Raw genomic sequence first — 13,625 nt, 5'->3', positions numbered from 1 at the left:
CAGCTTTACTGGGTCCATTGAAAATAACTTTGGGAGGCATAATGCAGCCTGAGCTTTAGGTCTAATCCTTTGCATAGATAATAAGCTGAGGTGCATTTACAGGACAGTGTGTAAAGTTTGTCTAGCTCCTAACTTGGACACGAAGCTGCAGGCATCTGGGCCAGAAGGTGTGTGGCTGCCAAAACAAAGCAGGCGGCTGGAAGCAGAGCAAACTGCCTCCAGCAGCCCTGCCAACAGATTCTGCAGGTCAGCTATTGAAATGATTTGCACATCAGCATATTTCAAATTTCGAATGCAGCCTTTTCTAAAAGACCACAGCAAGAGTGTTTGTAAAGAAGGGTTGTTCTCGCAGGAAAACAATTTCCTAAAGAATCTGTTTCCTTACTCAAACACCACAAAGGTGGAAGGTTTTCATAAAACTGGCACCAAGGGCATATCTGTGACATGGAGATAATTACTGGAAGCAGCCAGTGAAACTGCCAAATCTGACTGCAGCAGAACTGCCAGAAATTTTTTTCCTTCTTAATTGCAGCCAAAAACCACAGGTGACTTAAAAGAAATGAAAGTGTGGGCAAGAATGCAGAATGACCAGGAAAGACTGCTCTTACGCACAGTGCTTTAGCACAGTCTAGAGGACTTGTCTATGAAATGCTGCCAACTGTTGGACCATGGCCAACTCGTCTTAAAATCTGGGTAGCCTGGGGGTGGGTGGGATGGAGGTATGCCCACTTCCCTCACATCAGAGACCCTATGTCTGCTAACCTCTTTCTGGCTCGGGATGCAGGGCAGTTCCTGTCCCCAGGTCTGGGACATGCTGTGCTAACTCCCAGCAGGCAATCTCAGCCCAAAGAAGGCTCAAAACTGCAGGCTGAGGACACTTTAAAAAAATAAAGATGGGTAATAGATGCTTACAAACTGTTAGTGCATCTGGATCTGTTGCCACAAAACTGCTCTCACTGACTCTGCTGGACCCTACATCTCCTTTTCACTGTCTAAGCTGCTGCAATGATTCTCAAACCCAAGTGTGTGGCTGCCCTAGGAGGTCCAGGCTGCACGATGGGAGACAGAGGGAGACAAGAATGAAGAATCCAGATGGCTCATGTTGGCCCCTCTTGTCCCTTTTCTGTTTCTCTCTTCCTCTTTCTCTACCACTGAGGGTCTCTCCTCTCTCCAGCCCCACCATGGGGGACGAGCTACTCCTGCACAGGGTGGAAGGCAACAAGGGGGTAAAGGCCAGTGGCTTGGGGACTGCAGGCTGATGTGGGGGAAGCTGTGGGAGCTGTGCAGCCCGGCACAGCTTGGGAGGCTCCTGCTGGGAGACAGAGCGCAGGATCTCAGAAAGATGGTCCAGCCAAAGGAAGGACCCCTGACTTATCCCCAAAGTGTAACATTAAGGACATTTCTCAGACAGACAGCAGCTGCCTAATTACAACTGGAAATATGGATCCTAGGCATTGCCAAAACACTTGTTTCTTGTATTCATTCACTCCAATAAATCATTCCTGTCTCTAGCTGTATCTGTTAATTGTGGGGAAAAGAATATAAAGAAAACAGTAAAATCATAGTTCACAGATGCAGCTGTCAGAGATTTTCTTCCTTCCACTCTCTCATACTGAGTTACCTCTGAATTTATCTTACCTGTAATCCTCAATTTTAAGAATTCTTCCTTGCTTTCCTTCCTTAGATTACAGATTCTTTAACAAATTCAGGAATATTCATAGAAGTTACAGGTAAAGCGTAAAGAAGAAACAATCAAATTCTCAGAATGTAACCCTGTGTTGCCGAACAGTGCATTTATTTGCCCGTAATAACTGGCAAAAGTGAGCTCATCTTCAGTGTGACTATGAGCAGCAGATAGGCAGGGAACATCATTCACAATGTCACCATTTCCAAAAACAACCCCTACTTCTGACTCCCCACCCACACTGAAACATATTTGAGGTAAAATGAAGTAGCAGGTTTGCATACCATGGGCACCTCCCTCCCCCTAAAAGAAGGAAGAAATGAAAGCTGGAGGCAAAAGACTAAGAATTAAATCAGCACATCTGAAAACCAAGGCCAAATTGACTTGCTGAAGGCCATATCTAATCAGTCATTAGTAGAGCAAGGACTGCAAGTCTGGATTCCTCAGTCCCAGTTTCATGCTCTAATTCCTAACTCCAACAAATTGCTTTATAATAATCATAAGACCTTACTGATTAGTCATATATGCAGATAAAGGAAATCTCTCTTCAAGGTTACTGTAAAGGAAAATATTAGTCAGATGGCTAAAGGTTGAAGGGAAAGGACAGAGAAAATGGAAAACTCAAAGTGGAGTGTCGACTGAGCAACGTTCCTCCAAACACAAATTTAGGAGTACTGGGAAATGTAAAAGTAGTGTTCAGCCTTGCTATACACTGGTCTTCCTTCCCCTGAGAGTAATGTTGCAGAATTGTCTAATAAGGTCGTTGTGAGAAAAGCTTAGTGAAATCAAGACAACGTAATTTTATCTTGAAGTCGCTAGGTGAGGTCAGTCCCAGGCAGGATACACGGTGCTGATGGTGCTGACCTCATCCTGCTGCCCCATGGTAACTACCAACAGGGCTTTGTGGTCACTTAAGATTGCAAAGCAAAATAATCAATGATGGTATTTACCTTGTTGTAGACACTCTGCCAGAGAAGACAAAGCCTTAAGAGGGGATTGACCATGGCTACATAGACATTTGCAAGCACTGGCAGAGAAAGAGATGGAGAAGCACAGGAGATGACTTAGGCAAAGCAAACAGTTTGTATCCAGTTACCCAGCTGACTGCAGCACATAGTAGGAGAAATACCTGAAATGGGCACCTGCAGCTCTCCATTGGTTCACAAGACTAGTTGTAATGCATCTATTTGAAGATCTCTTGTGGTCCCATGATGAAAGCTTTCTTCTCAGATGTAAAGAAGAGGTGATTTATTCCATTTTTCTCCAGGGATTATCCACATAGGGCAGACATATAGAGAACAGCTGAGTTTATCTTCTTGGGGCACCATCCAGCTTCCAGGAAGCATGGCTCCAGGATCATCTTGGCCAGGAGCTTGTCCAAAATTCATCCTTAGGAGAGGCTTCTTGATTAAGAACCAGGTCACAAGTTGTAAGAAATCTAAAGGTCACCGGTGAAAGGTGATCAAGAAGTAAACTACCTCTGGATCAAAAAACTCATCTGGAATATCACAGCCATAATGTAAGGTGTATATCTTCAATGAAATGATGAAGGGACTTTCATTTTTGAAAGGGTTGTTATATCAGTTGTGAAGTAAACATCACAGAAATAATAAAAAAAAACAAACCACAACTGATCACCAGTGTATTCTTTAAAACAAAGCAGATCTAAAAAGCTTGTAAGAGTCTACATTTTGTAGCTCTGTCTCTGAATTCAGAATAACACAACAGCCTTTTGTATCTGGGCAGCTTCTTTTGCTTGGCAGGAAAGGATCAGAAGGTCAGAGAAACCAGAGGTGCAGGATCCCCACTGGGACCTATGCTGCAGGAATGGAGGCTTACAATAGCCTGAACAAAAAGGGAGAAGGAAACACGACAAAATTACTATTGCTTGACATGTCCCACAAGTGCTACAAGAACCCAGTATGTTTCCATTCAGTGAAAGCCAGCTACTTCTTTACGCTTTGGGTAGAAACAAGAGGACTACTCCCCAGAAGTTTAACTAGTATGACTTCATTGCCATTGCTTTTAAATGACATGTAACTGGTGACAGTTTCCTCCTTCCCAGTATGTATATTGAACCATTAACACTTACTACATTGCTAAACTTTTACAGTTTATACAATTTGCAGAGTAAATGGGGGCCATGAAAGTTCTTATCCACACTTTGGGTGGAGCAGACTGACATGAGACAACAGATACAAGAATGGAGCTTCACTGTAGAATGAAAAACACAGAATCCCTGGGAGAAAGGAAACCACCACACAGCTCGCACGTGGAGCTGGGGAGAAACTGAGCTCATGCGAAGAGGCGGGCTCCTCTGCACTGAGGAAGAATCCGGAGGGCAGTTTTTAGGCAGTGTCCCCAGTTATAGGAAACCATGAATCAGTAAGGAAAAATGCTACCTCCTGTCGTTTGATTGCTGTTCTCTGGGGAAACAAGGCTTTACATTCCTGTAAGATAAACAGGACTGCATCAGAACAACACAGGGCTGTGTACTCTACCTGTTTTCCCAACAGCTGTCTGTGGGGCTGCTGATCGGCAAGCCACTTGAATCAAAGACTGGGAACAAATATTTTCATATCTTCACCCAGCAATGTTATCATTAAAAATAATCAAAAACCACTCCCCGCCTTCCTTCCCCGCCAGGGAAGGTTTTGCATCATGCTCTTCCTGCACTGAGTCAAAAGGCAGCAGCAATCTCTTCTCTGTGTATTTCCAACAGCTGCTAAAGCCATAAGCCAACAAAAGAAGCCTGATACTGTAAAACAAACCAAAAAAATCAACAACAAAAAAAAAGAGATAGTGTGAAGCTCCAAGAATATTTTAGGCAATCTGGATGAGAAAATGGGATGTGACTTTCACAACAGTTCTGACTTTCTCTTCTAATCAACTCTCACTGCCATTTTGTTATTTGCTTAGGGCAGGTCTACGTGGGGTGAATTAAGTAGTCTGCAGTCATATCACCAGCCCAGCTACCTTCCCGAAATTTCAGATGCAAAATAAAATCAGCCTTGTGAATAAGCACACTAGAAAGTGTATTATATTAAATATTTCTTTGGACACTTGTTCTACATGGAAACCAGTCACCCCTGTGGATTAACAGATCAGGACAGACCTGACATGGCTGCTGGTAATTTCATTTAGATCAAAGATGTTTATGGATATAAAATAAATAATCAGGCTGCCTGTGAAGGGGCGAACGAAAGCCACTGTAACCTTGCTTACCAGCTTACTATCTCTAACAGAAAGGTGAAGTTCCGTTGTCCATCTGTCATCCCAGACACATGGACTTCAGTGTTAAAATTGCACCAGGACAGACTTGCAGGGGCTGGCGTTCACCCCCCACTTACCAGTTTCCCAGCCAGTGCTCATTTTCTTTGCATGTTTTGAGGGTTGAATAAGGCACTCAAGATGCTATCATAGTTAGTGATTTATCACCCAGCAACTGGGCAACTTCTACATACAATCTTAATCTGCAATATATAACAGCAACATACTCCTCTTCAAGCATGCACGTTTTGATGCAGGCAGCCAACCTCCATTTGCCTACACACACCACATCAAAACCAGTCACTCCAGTGATCGTTGTCCTGATCTGCATGTTGAAGATTGACCCTAAAGATAAGAAACTGTGCTCTGACCTCTCAGCTGCAAACTATCACAAGTCCAGCCCTCAGGAGCCTGGCTTGTTGCCAGACCCCTCCTCTGCTTGCTCAGGCAGAGCCTGGCCACCCCTCACACATGTGCAGCTATATCACGCTATATAACCTACACAACACATTAAACAATGTTTTAGAGGATCAGTTCTCCTTGAACTTTTTCTCCAATGCAATCAGGCAATGCTGTTTGACTATAGGAGAACCACCTGGAATGCATGGGATGTGCAAGCCTATATAGCTTATAATTTGTAATGTGATCATCTGTGCTCTGCTGAGCCTGCTGAGATACTGGAAAGTTATTAATAACTTTGAATTAGGAAGCAAACTGCCACAATAAAAAAATGCTGTTGATATTTTACATCCTGTACCCAGCACAACACTGAAAGCAGAAATTGGAAAGAATTCTGGAAAAATGTGTGTGGTAAGAATAGTCAGTATTAGAAATAAATGGAAGAAGAACATTGATCTTATAATGACAGCTGATAACAAGGCAGGTTGAAGCTGGCCACATAACTAGGGAAACACGTATCGTTTTCTAGGGAGACTATACAAACCTTGACTATGAAAGCACGTAACTGCAAAAATCAAAAGTTCATTTTCAATGTTCCCCTCATATTTTCCTGTACTTTCTGCAGTATTTTATTGTAATTTGAAGCCTTGTCTGCTTCTCCTACGTAACTAGAAAATCAGAGCTGTTTGACTGGAGTTGATCTGGTTGCCAAACAACCGATAATTGATCTGTGGGTTTCAGCAATGTGCTCTTTAAGCAGTGAGCTCGCTACCTTTCTGTTTGAAAGGTCAGGCCCGTATATTACCTGAGTACTTTAAACGGGTAAAAAACCCCAACAACCCCAACTTCAGAAAATAAGTTTAAAGATAAATTTACTGATCAAAATGTATAAATTTAAAATAATGGTTAAAAAACATAGTGGTGTAACAACATGACTCGCTTCTATGGGCATGGCCTGAAAATTCCTGCCAGGTGCCAACAAGCTGAAGTCCACTGTTAAAAATATTCATTGTAGTATTATGTTATCTGGTGGTATGATGATACAGGTCCCCTCACCACATGCCTCATCCAGTCTTTACTTATTGGGCTTTAAGATCCACTTTTAACTTTAAAAAGCCCTCCTTGTTTAAATGCATTTTTTGGGTTCATCCTATTCGCAATATTCATCTACTGCCTCGGTCACTATTGCCTCAGTCACTATTGGCCCAAGCATTTATTCGGTCTGCTCCAGCAAATCTGACAGACTATTCCATGATGTCTATGCCAGAGAATACTAAAGAAGTCCAAATATCTGATCTAGTAAACTCGGCTTCTTTAAAACGCTGCATTTAATTTATAATGTAAAGATCTTAAGTCAGTACTGTGCAAAGCCCATTTTAATAATACCCCTGTGAAGGAAGGCTGCAGATGGTAGTGCCCCAAGAACTGTTGTGGATACTTTCAGATTATTTTTTGAAAGCTTGGGACCAATTTCTAGTTTCTATAATCTATCAAGGCTTTTATTTTTGCCAGATGGATTTTCCTAAAAGTAGCCTGAGCAATATACACAATTAGAACTGTAATTAGCTTCAGGTTTGGTTTAAAAGTTTTCGGAGCCACTGGCAAAAATGAAATGATGCTCCGCCTGCCAAAACAGACATAATTCATTTTTCCTCTTTTCGTTCCAACTACTACCAAGCATAATCAGGTTTAACAGACATTTGAAATACACAAGCCATAAAAACTATGTCCACTGTACAGAGTACACACCACCACCAAGAGTTAGTAGAGGAGAGCAATCAAGAGCTCAACAGTAGCTTTGATTATTAATCAAGAGCTGTACACATCTCCACCATGGTATTTTGCTCTGTGCTGTTAGTTTTTCCCCAAAGAGGTTATTTTTTAAGAGATGTCAAACTACCTCACCTCTGAGTGGGAGGAACTGAGGCTACTTGAGTTCCAGCTACATTTAGACAATAACTTCAGTGCCCATCCAGGTCCAGAAGTTTCTGTATGTGCACTGTAAGATATTCTCAGTCTTCTCCACAGTAGATTCATGCATTTTGAAGCAATCTGGGGGTGTGGGTGTGGGTGTGGTGTAGTACCCAAGCCATTTGGGACAGCCTATGTCCCTTCTGTGCTTTACCAAGTGCCTCAGGTCTTGTACAAACCTCATCTCTGACCACCCCTCTGTCTTTGGGAAAATTTGAGTGCAGCGAGACCTCTTTGAGAGGGCGTGCCATCTTGAAGGAGAAAAGAAATTGTATCTGTAGCTCATACGTAAGAAATTTTAACATTTTGATCCATCTGGGGTGGGGAAAAAAATAAAGGGAAAAAAATGAAAGCCCGCATAATGGCTTTGATACTTAGACTTTAAGAAGCCCTTGGCAGTGTCAGTCAGAAGGTGTTGCTGCTGTAATGGGTGATGTGGCAGCACAGGAGAGGACTGCTGGAAAGCGGCTCTATTCATGTCCATCAGCTCACTCCTGGAGAAAATTGTCAGCTCTTTCCACAGCTCTTTCTGAGTGCTCTGTTACAAGATCACAGAGAACCTATATCAATCATTTCCTCTTTAACCTCTATAGGAAGCCTTTTCAGGAGGGAAACAGTTAACACCACACAATCAGCAAAAGACCATCCCCTTTTCACCTGAGCTATGTATTTCTGCCATCGAGTACTTGCAGTATGTTTGAAATTGTGTTTCATTTAACCCTGCAGCCATAGTGATCTCTTTGAATAGCTACATAATGGAATTTCTTAGACCTTTTTTATAATGAAATATATATATATACATATATACACAGAGAGAGAGAGACAGAAAGGAGCTCAACGTTGAAGACTTTTGAGCTCAATTGACTTGTTAACAAAGTCAAGCAGCATGTTCATATTCCAGATTCTGAGACTACCTGAGCACTCATGGGTGCACCAAAGTGCTCCAGTTGCTGGCAGAATTGCACAGGGTGGAAATCCCTTGGAAATCTGTCGACTCCTTTTGCAAAATTAGTAGTTAAGAGCCTGTAAGAAAGTCCTCCTGCCCATATGGGAAATCCTAAGCTCAGATTCTCAAACTGTGGTTCAACAAGACATTTTTCAGGGTTATTTAGAGTTTAAGATGTTCTGACCACACCATGACACTCAGCCCCTGTTGTGCTGACAGCACCATTCACAAGCTGTGTTGTGAACTAAAGAGCTGATCAGGCTTTGCAAGAGCAAACATTAGAAGCCACAACATTTCCCTGACCCATATTAAAACATCATTGTCCAAAAGCAGCAGTACTGGCATCGCTGGAAGTGGAAGGACAGGGGGGAACAAGCAACAGTGTACAGGCACGAACGAAGATCCAGGACTGGAAACTACAGCTGAGCCACAAGCTCTGCTGCAGTCAGAGCCCCACAAGGTCATTGCAGCAGGATAAAGTGCAGTTTATATCACCCAGATCAAGTAGAAGATATATTCACATTGCCTAACCGGTCTAAAATGGTCTTAGACTGTACAGAGTTAGGTCTCAAAGCATTTGTCCATCATCATACTCAGAGCAATCATCTCCCTGTGTGGAGGAAGTTACCCAAGTATAAAGGTACCATGTCCCTTTAAAAGAAAAATCTAAGCTGTACCAGCATAAGAATGCCAATATAACAACGTCAAACTAGTGCTTTGCCCACATAAAATTATTTTGTTTAAACAGAAAATTGCAATTCAAACAAAATGGTTATCCCAGTAGGAAGAAAATGCACAAAGCCCAACTCTAAGGCTTGTTAGCAAGTTATTCCTCTCCATAAATATTAGACAGTTTGAGTAGTTCTGCAAAATGCCTCTACATTTTAAGTTGACGCTCACTGTATGGGCGAGACATCCGCAAACACATGCATGGTTGTTTGCAGCTATGCATTTGACTAGCATAGCTAATGCATAATTAACTGGTTTTGCATACCACGTGATTGTCAGAGTCATGAGGTAGATAAAGCAAAAGCAGGCATCACTGGAACACTTACTGGTTTGCTACTCCCTAGGGACTGTTCCGTGCCAAGTAAATGATGCCTACATTAGCAAATATTGTGGTGCAACACCAGCAGCTCTGTAAAGCAAAGCAAGTGGTGCTGCGAACCTAAAGTCCTCAATATAAACACTTCACAGGTTTTACTTGAGAGAATCTCTGTTTTGATATTGTGGACTGAGTGCCCATTAGTGGTAGGTAGGCTCCTGGAGTGCCTCAGAGGTTTCAGGAAACAGCTTCATTTTCATCTGAAAGGGAATTAAGTTTATGTGCTCTAAGGCTGCTCCCTGGTATAAACCAAAACAAGGGAGGTGAGGACAACTGGAAGATTTGCTTCAAAAGCACACTCCTGCATCTAACTAAAACCCTGCAGACTAAACACTATCCACTGAATAAGAATGCAAGAATAGTTTTGTAGAGGAAATAGATTCAGCCTTTTTTCCATACTCTGACTCCTTCACTATCTTACACTAAACACCTACTCAGTTGTATATGTGAGATGGAGATTCAGACTTCAAGCAGAAAGAAAAAAATCACCTTAAGGCTGAGACAAAGCCCAGAAAATTTTTGCATGGAAGGGAAAAGTAATTTCGAAAAGGCAGATGAGCTGGTAGTATGTATTTTTATTGAACAGCAACCTGTAAATGCCAGCTCTTGTAACAACGTTTCCATTCAGAGATCTTAAAATTATTTTTAAAAATTCTAATTCCTTTTTTACCCACAAGAAAAGTAGGTAAGTCCTAGAAAGATGAAGCCACATGAGCAGGTAAGTAGTAGAGGAAGGAGAGAACTCAAACCTTGCAGCCTCCAGCAGTAGCTGTGCCTGTGCTGTGTACATGGGACAGTCGTGCACAAAGAAAATTACTTCACTGAGTAGGAAACATCCCAGGTTTTGCACACGTAAATGATTGTTGCTTCAAAACTAAAGGATGATGGATGCTGAAAATAGCATCTCATCTTACGTGTATCACATTGACCCAGACAGCTAGTGAGGAAAATGGAGATTTGCAACCGTCATCCACAGCAACCAGCCAAATTGTGACTTCTTACAAGGAATCAGTAGGAAAAAGCAGTACTTTGGTGCAATCTTGTCACACACAAACAAATGCTCATGATATTCAGATTCCTGGAGTACTGTAAGGCTCAAAAAAGAAACAGTTTCCTGTTCAGTATTCATAGCCACTGCCCCCAAGACAGCACGGGCTCCTTCTTAGATCTTGCATAGTCAAGCTGTACATGCCTCTAAGTATAAATGCCTTTTAACGGCCTTCTCTTTCTGCTCCTGTGGTATTTTCTTGCTGATAGTCACCCACACTTCTAAAATCTGTGTTGCCTTGTCCTTCCTCCTCCCCACCCCTGGTACTCTTCCTTTCAGCATCCAAGTTATTTCCCTTCACTCTCCCCAGCAGCAAGTCACAAGGAGCTCACAAGAGACACTCTGTCCTCCGTCGCAGTTTGGGTGGCTGGAGCAAGCATCTCCCCTACCAAATAAATGTTGCATTTGCAGAGAAAATTCAGTGCTGACCAGGAGCATGTGCAGCAAGCTCAGCAAGGGCACTGAGAGATTTTGGGGCCCTCCCAGAAGTTTCTAGGTGTAAATGTTCAAGGACTTAACATCTGATTACTTTTGGGTGTATTTTTGTGGAGGACAAAAGGTAAATGTATTTGAAAATGCAAAGAGGCATGAGCTAATTAGTACAAGGCAACCTTTACCACATCACTAAAGTTCTGCAGGGCTCATTATCACTGTATGAACCTCCTTCTCACAGGACCCCCCCGGCTCTGTCTGCAGAAATGTGCTGCTTTGATGTATTGCCTGAACAAAGAGAAAGGCCCTGATGTCGAGGGTGAAACACAAGGAGTGACGCTCTGTGGTGGTTTAAGGAAGGAAATGAGGAGGCACACCGCAACCCATTGAAGCTGCTGGGGAATCCAGGCAAGGAAATTTTAAATTATCCTAAGAGGGATTTGATGAGGACTGGGGGATTAACACCAAACACAGTAGGATCTTTAACGGTCACAAATGGCCAAACTCTTAGTTTTATTTGCCTCCCTGTGGCACCACACCCAGCAGCACAGGACACCTTTGTGAGCTGCTTCATGGTGTGGCCACGTCTATCTGAAGTGAAGCTCTGTCCTCACATTCTCATCCCCTGCCGTACACACTTCCTCTGAGCCCACAGTGACCCAAAACAACGGGAAAAGTACCTTTCTGTGGGACTACTTTTCAGCCAGTTTAGCTGAAAACTAATCGGAGCGGGAGCGACGCAGCTGGCAGCAGCCCGTGGCAGCTCAACCCAGCTGTGTTATTACATCACAGCACTGGGTGGCAAATTTAGCTCTGCTGGCCATGCCAAAGTGAGACATCCCTCCTGAGCAGCTGTGTGAGCAGGAAGACCACACTTCTTCACAGAGCTGACAAGAGAAAGGGGTAATTACATGAACACAATATCTATTACCTGACCGTTGTTGTAAGATGGATCTAATGTGTCATGTGGAGCAAGGCAGTCCATTAATTTTCCATTCCGCCGGCAGCCCAGGTGCACCATATCTTGGCAGTGAGCATGGCAGGTGTACTTGCAATCTGAAAAATGCACACAGACACCAGAAGAAAAAAAAAAAAGAAATAAAAGTGGTGTTTAAAATTGAAGTTGCTGCAGGCAGAACCTAAGAGTGAGACACATCCTCATTTGCTACGTGACCTCAGAGAAACTACCATCTCTCGATCCCACCTCTCCATCCGTACATAAAGATAATAACAGTTACATATTATTTCAGATGTAAATTCACTGGAGTGAAGGCAACAGCGCAGCACACCTCCCAGTGACACTGACAGGGCTGCAGCGATGCAGTTCGCTAGTTAGATCGGGGCTGCCTCGGTGAGATGCTTCTGCAAAATGTCCATGCCACAAACCAGGTATTAACTGTTGTAATGTAAGCACAAAAGGGACCATTCTCAGCAAAGTCACAACACTTCTGATTTACAGATAAAAAATCCTACCCACCTACAATCACTGCTAAAAAATGGTTTTACATGTTTTAAGCTCTAGGTTCTCTTCAGAACATGCACATGAACATTGAAAACAGAATGAGAAGGTTATCTGAAGCCATAATTAACCCATAGTTAACTAATGTTGCCTTCAGGAACGATTCAGAAGTTTCACTTGCTGGCTAGCAGTCAACTAAGCTTAAATTCATCATAACAGAGGCAGATGGCCCCATCTCGAGTAAGAGATCAGATGACGCATATGGCCTCTAATCTCGAAGAGAGTATCACTTTAACAGCACTTGGAAAAAACAACTTGTATTTGCTTTGAAGCCTTGATGCATCTGCTGGTTTTCTGTGTAAGTTGGGCAGTTCATGATAGCACCTTTGTCGAGCACTGAATGTCACATTCTGGTTTTAGGTTTTAAACTGATTATAATTTTGCCAAAGAACAACCACTTGTACTTCAGGTTTCCATGCTAGGGAATATCATGCTGTTCGGTTTAGAACATTTCAGCTAAAACAATGTAGCCATTTCCAAGAATTCATTCTGGAGGAAATGTTTTCATTTTCCCTAACCAAACTATACTTAAACATATTTTCTGGTTACAAAGCTTTACACTTTCCAGATTTATAGCAGAAGCTGAATTCTGGATGGGCTTTCTTGTTGTTCCCTTATCAGCCCCTCAAAAATCTCAGTTTCCCTCACGTTTGATTAGATTCCCATTACAGCTCCTGAAGACTAAATTCTTGGTTTCTCATTTTCAATCCATACATGTCAGCAGTGTTATGGGGCAAGGCAGCAGTGTTCCCTGAAATGCTGCTCCTCTTGCTAGGGAATGGGTCTTTAATGTAAGATACCTGCACCAGCAGAGCATCCAGAAGTAAAAATTAAAATGCAGATAAGGTGTAAATCTGCAATCACATTTCTGTGACTGATACAGAATTTATGCTATACTTGCATCATGGCAAAGGTAAATATATTTTATTTGACTCAAATCTGCCAATACAAAGTCAATCAGTCAAAACTTCTCCAGTAGCAGTGACCCAGCAGAGTGAGTCCACCCTGGATCAACACTCTGGGTCAGATAATCATGTTTCTGATCTTAAACCAGACTGACGATATCACCATAACACATCTCAAGTCACACTCCTCTTGGGACATCAGCAGATAGCTTCCAGCTATATGGGGCACAAAGGACCCTGTTGCAGTATAAATCAAAACATTGAAAAAAGGCTCTAACCCTCTAAAACCATCACTGTATTTAATGCAGAATTTGGAAAACATGAGGCAAAATAGGCAGAAGACTAC

General features: G+C 42.5%; 1 protein-coding gene across 1 annotated transcript in view; it reads right to left on the bottom strand.

The window, feature by feature from the left end:
• RASSF3 (Ras association domain family member 3) overlaps nt 1-13,625 on the bottom strand; it is a 111,771-nt gene that overhangs the window by 66,493 nt on the left and 31,653 nt on the right. Inside the window, exon 2 of the mRNA XM_055710574.1 lies at nt 11,787-11,911. Coding sequence (XP_055566549.1) covers nt 11,787-11,911 — 125 coding nt within the window. The remainder of the gene's footprint in view (nt 1-11,786; nt 11,912-13,625) is intronic.

Source organism: Falco cherrug, chromosome 5 (genome assembly GCF_023634085.1).
Source record: "Falco cherrug isolate bFalChe1 chromosome 5, bFalChe1.pri, whole genome shotgun sequence".
Taxonomy (NCBI): domain Eukaryota; kingdom Metazoa; phylum Chordata; class Aves; order Falconiformes; family Falconidae; genus Falco; species Falco cherrug.
This window is presented reverse-complemented; position numbering and strand designations above follow the sequence as displayed.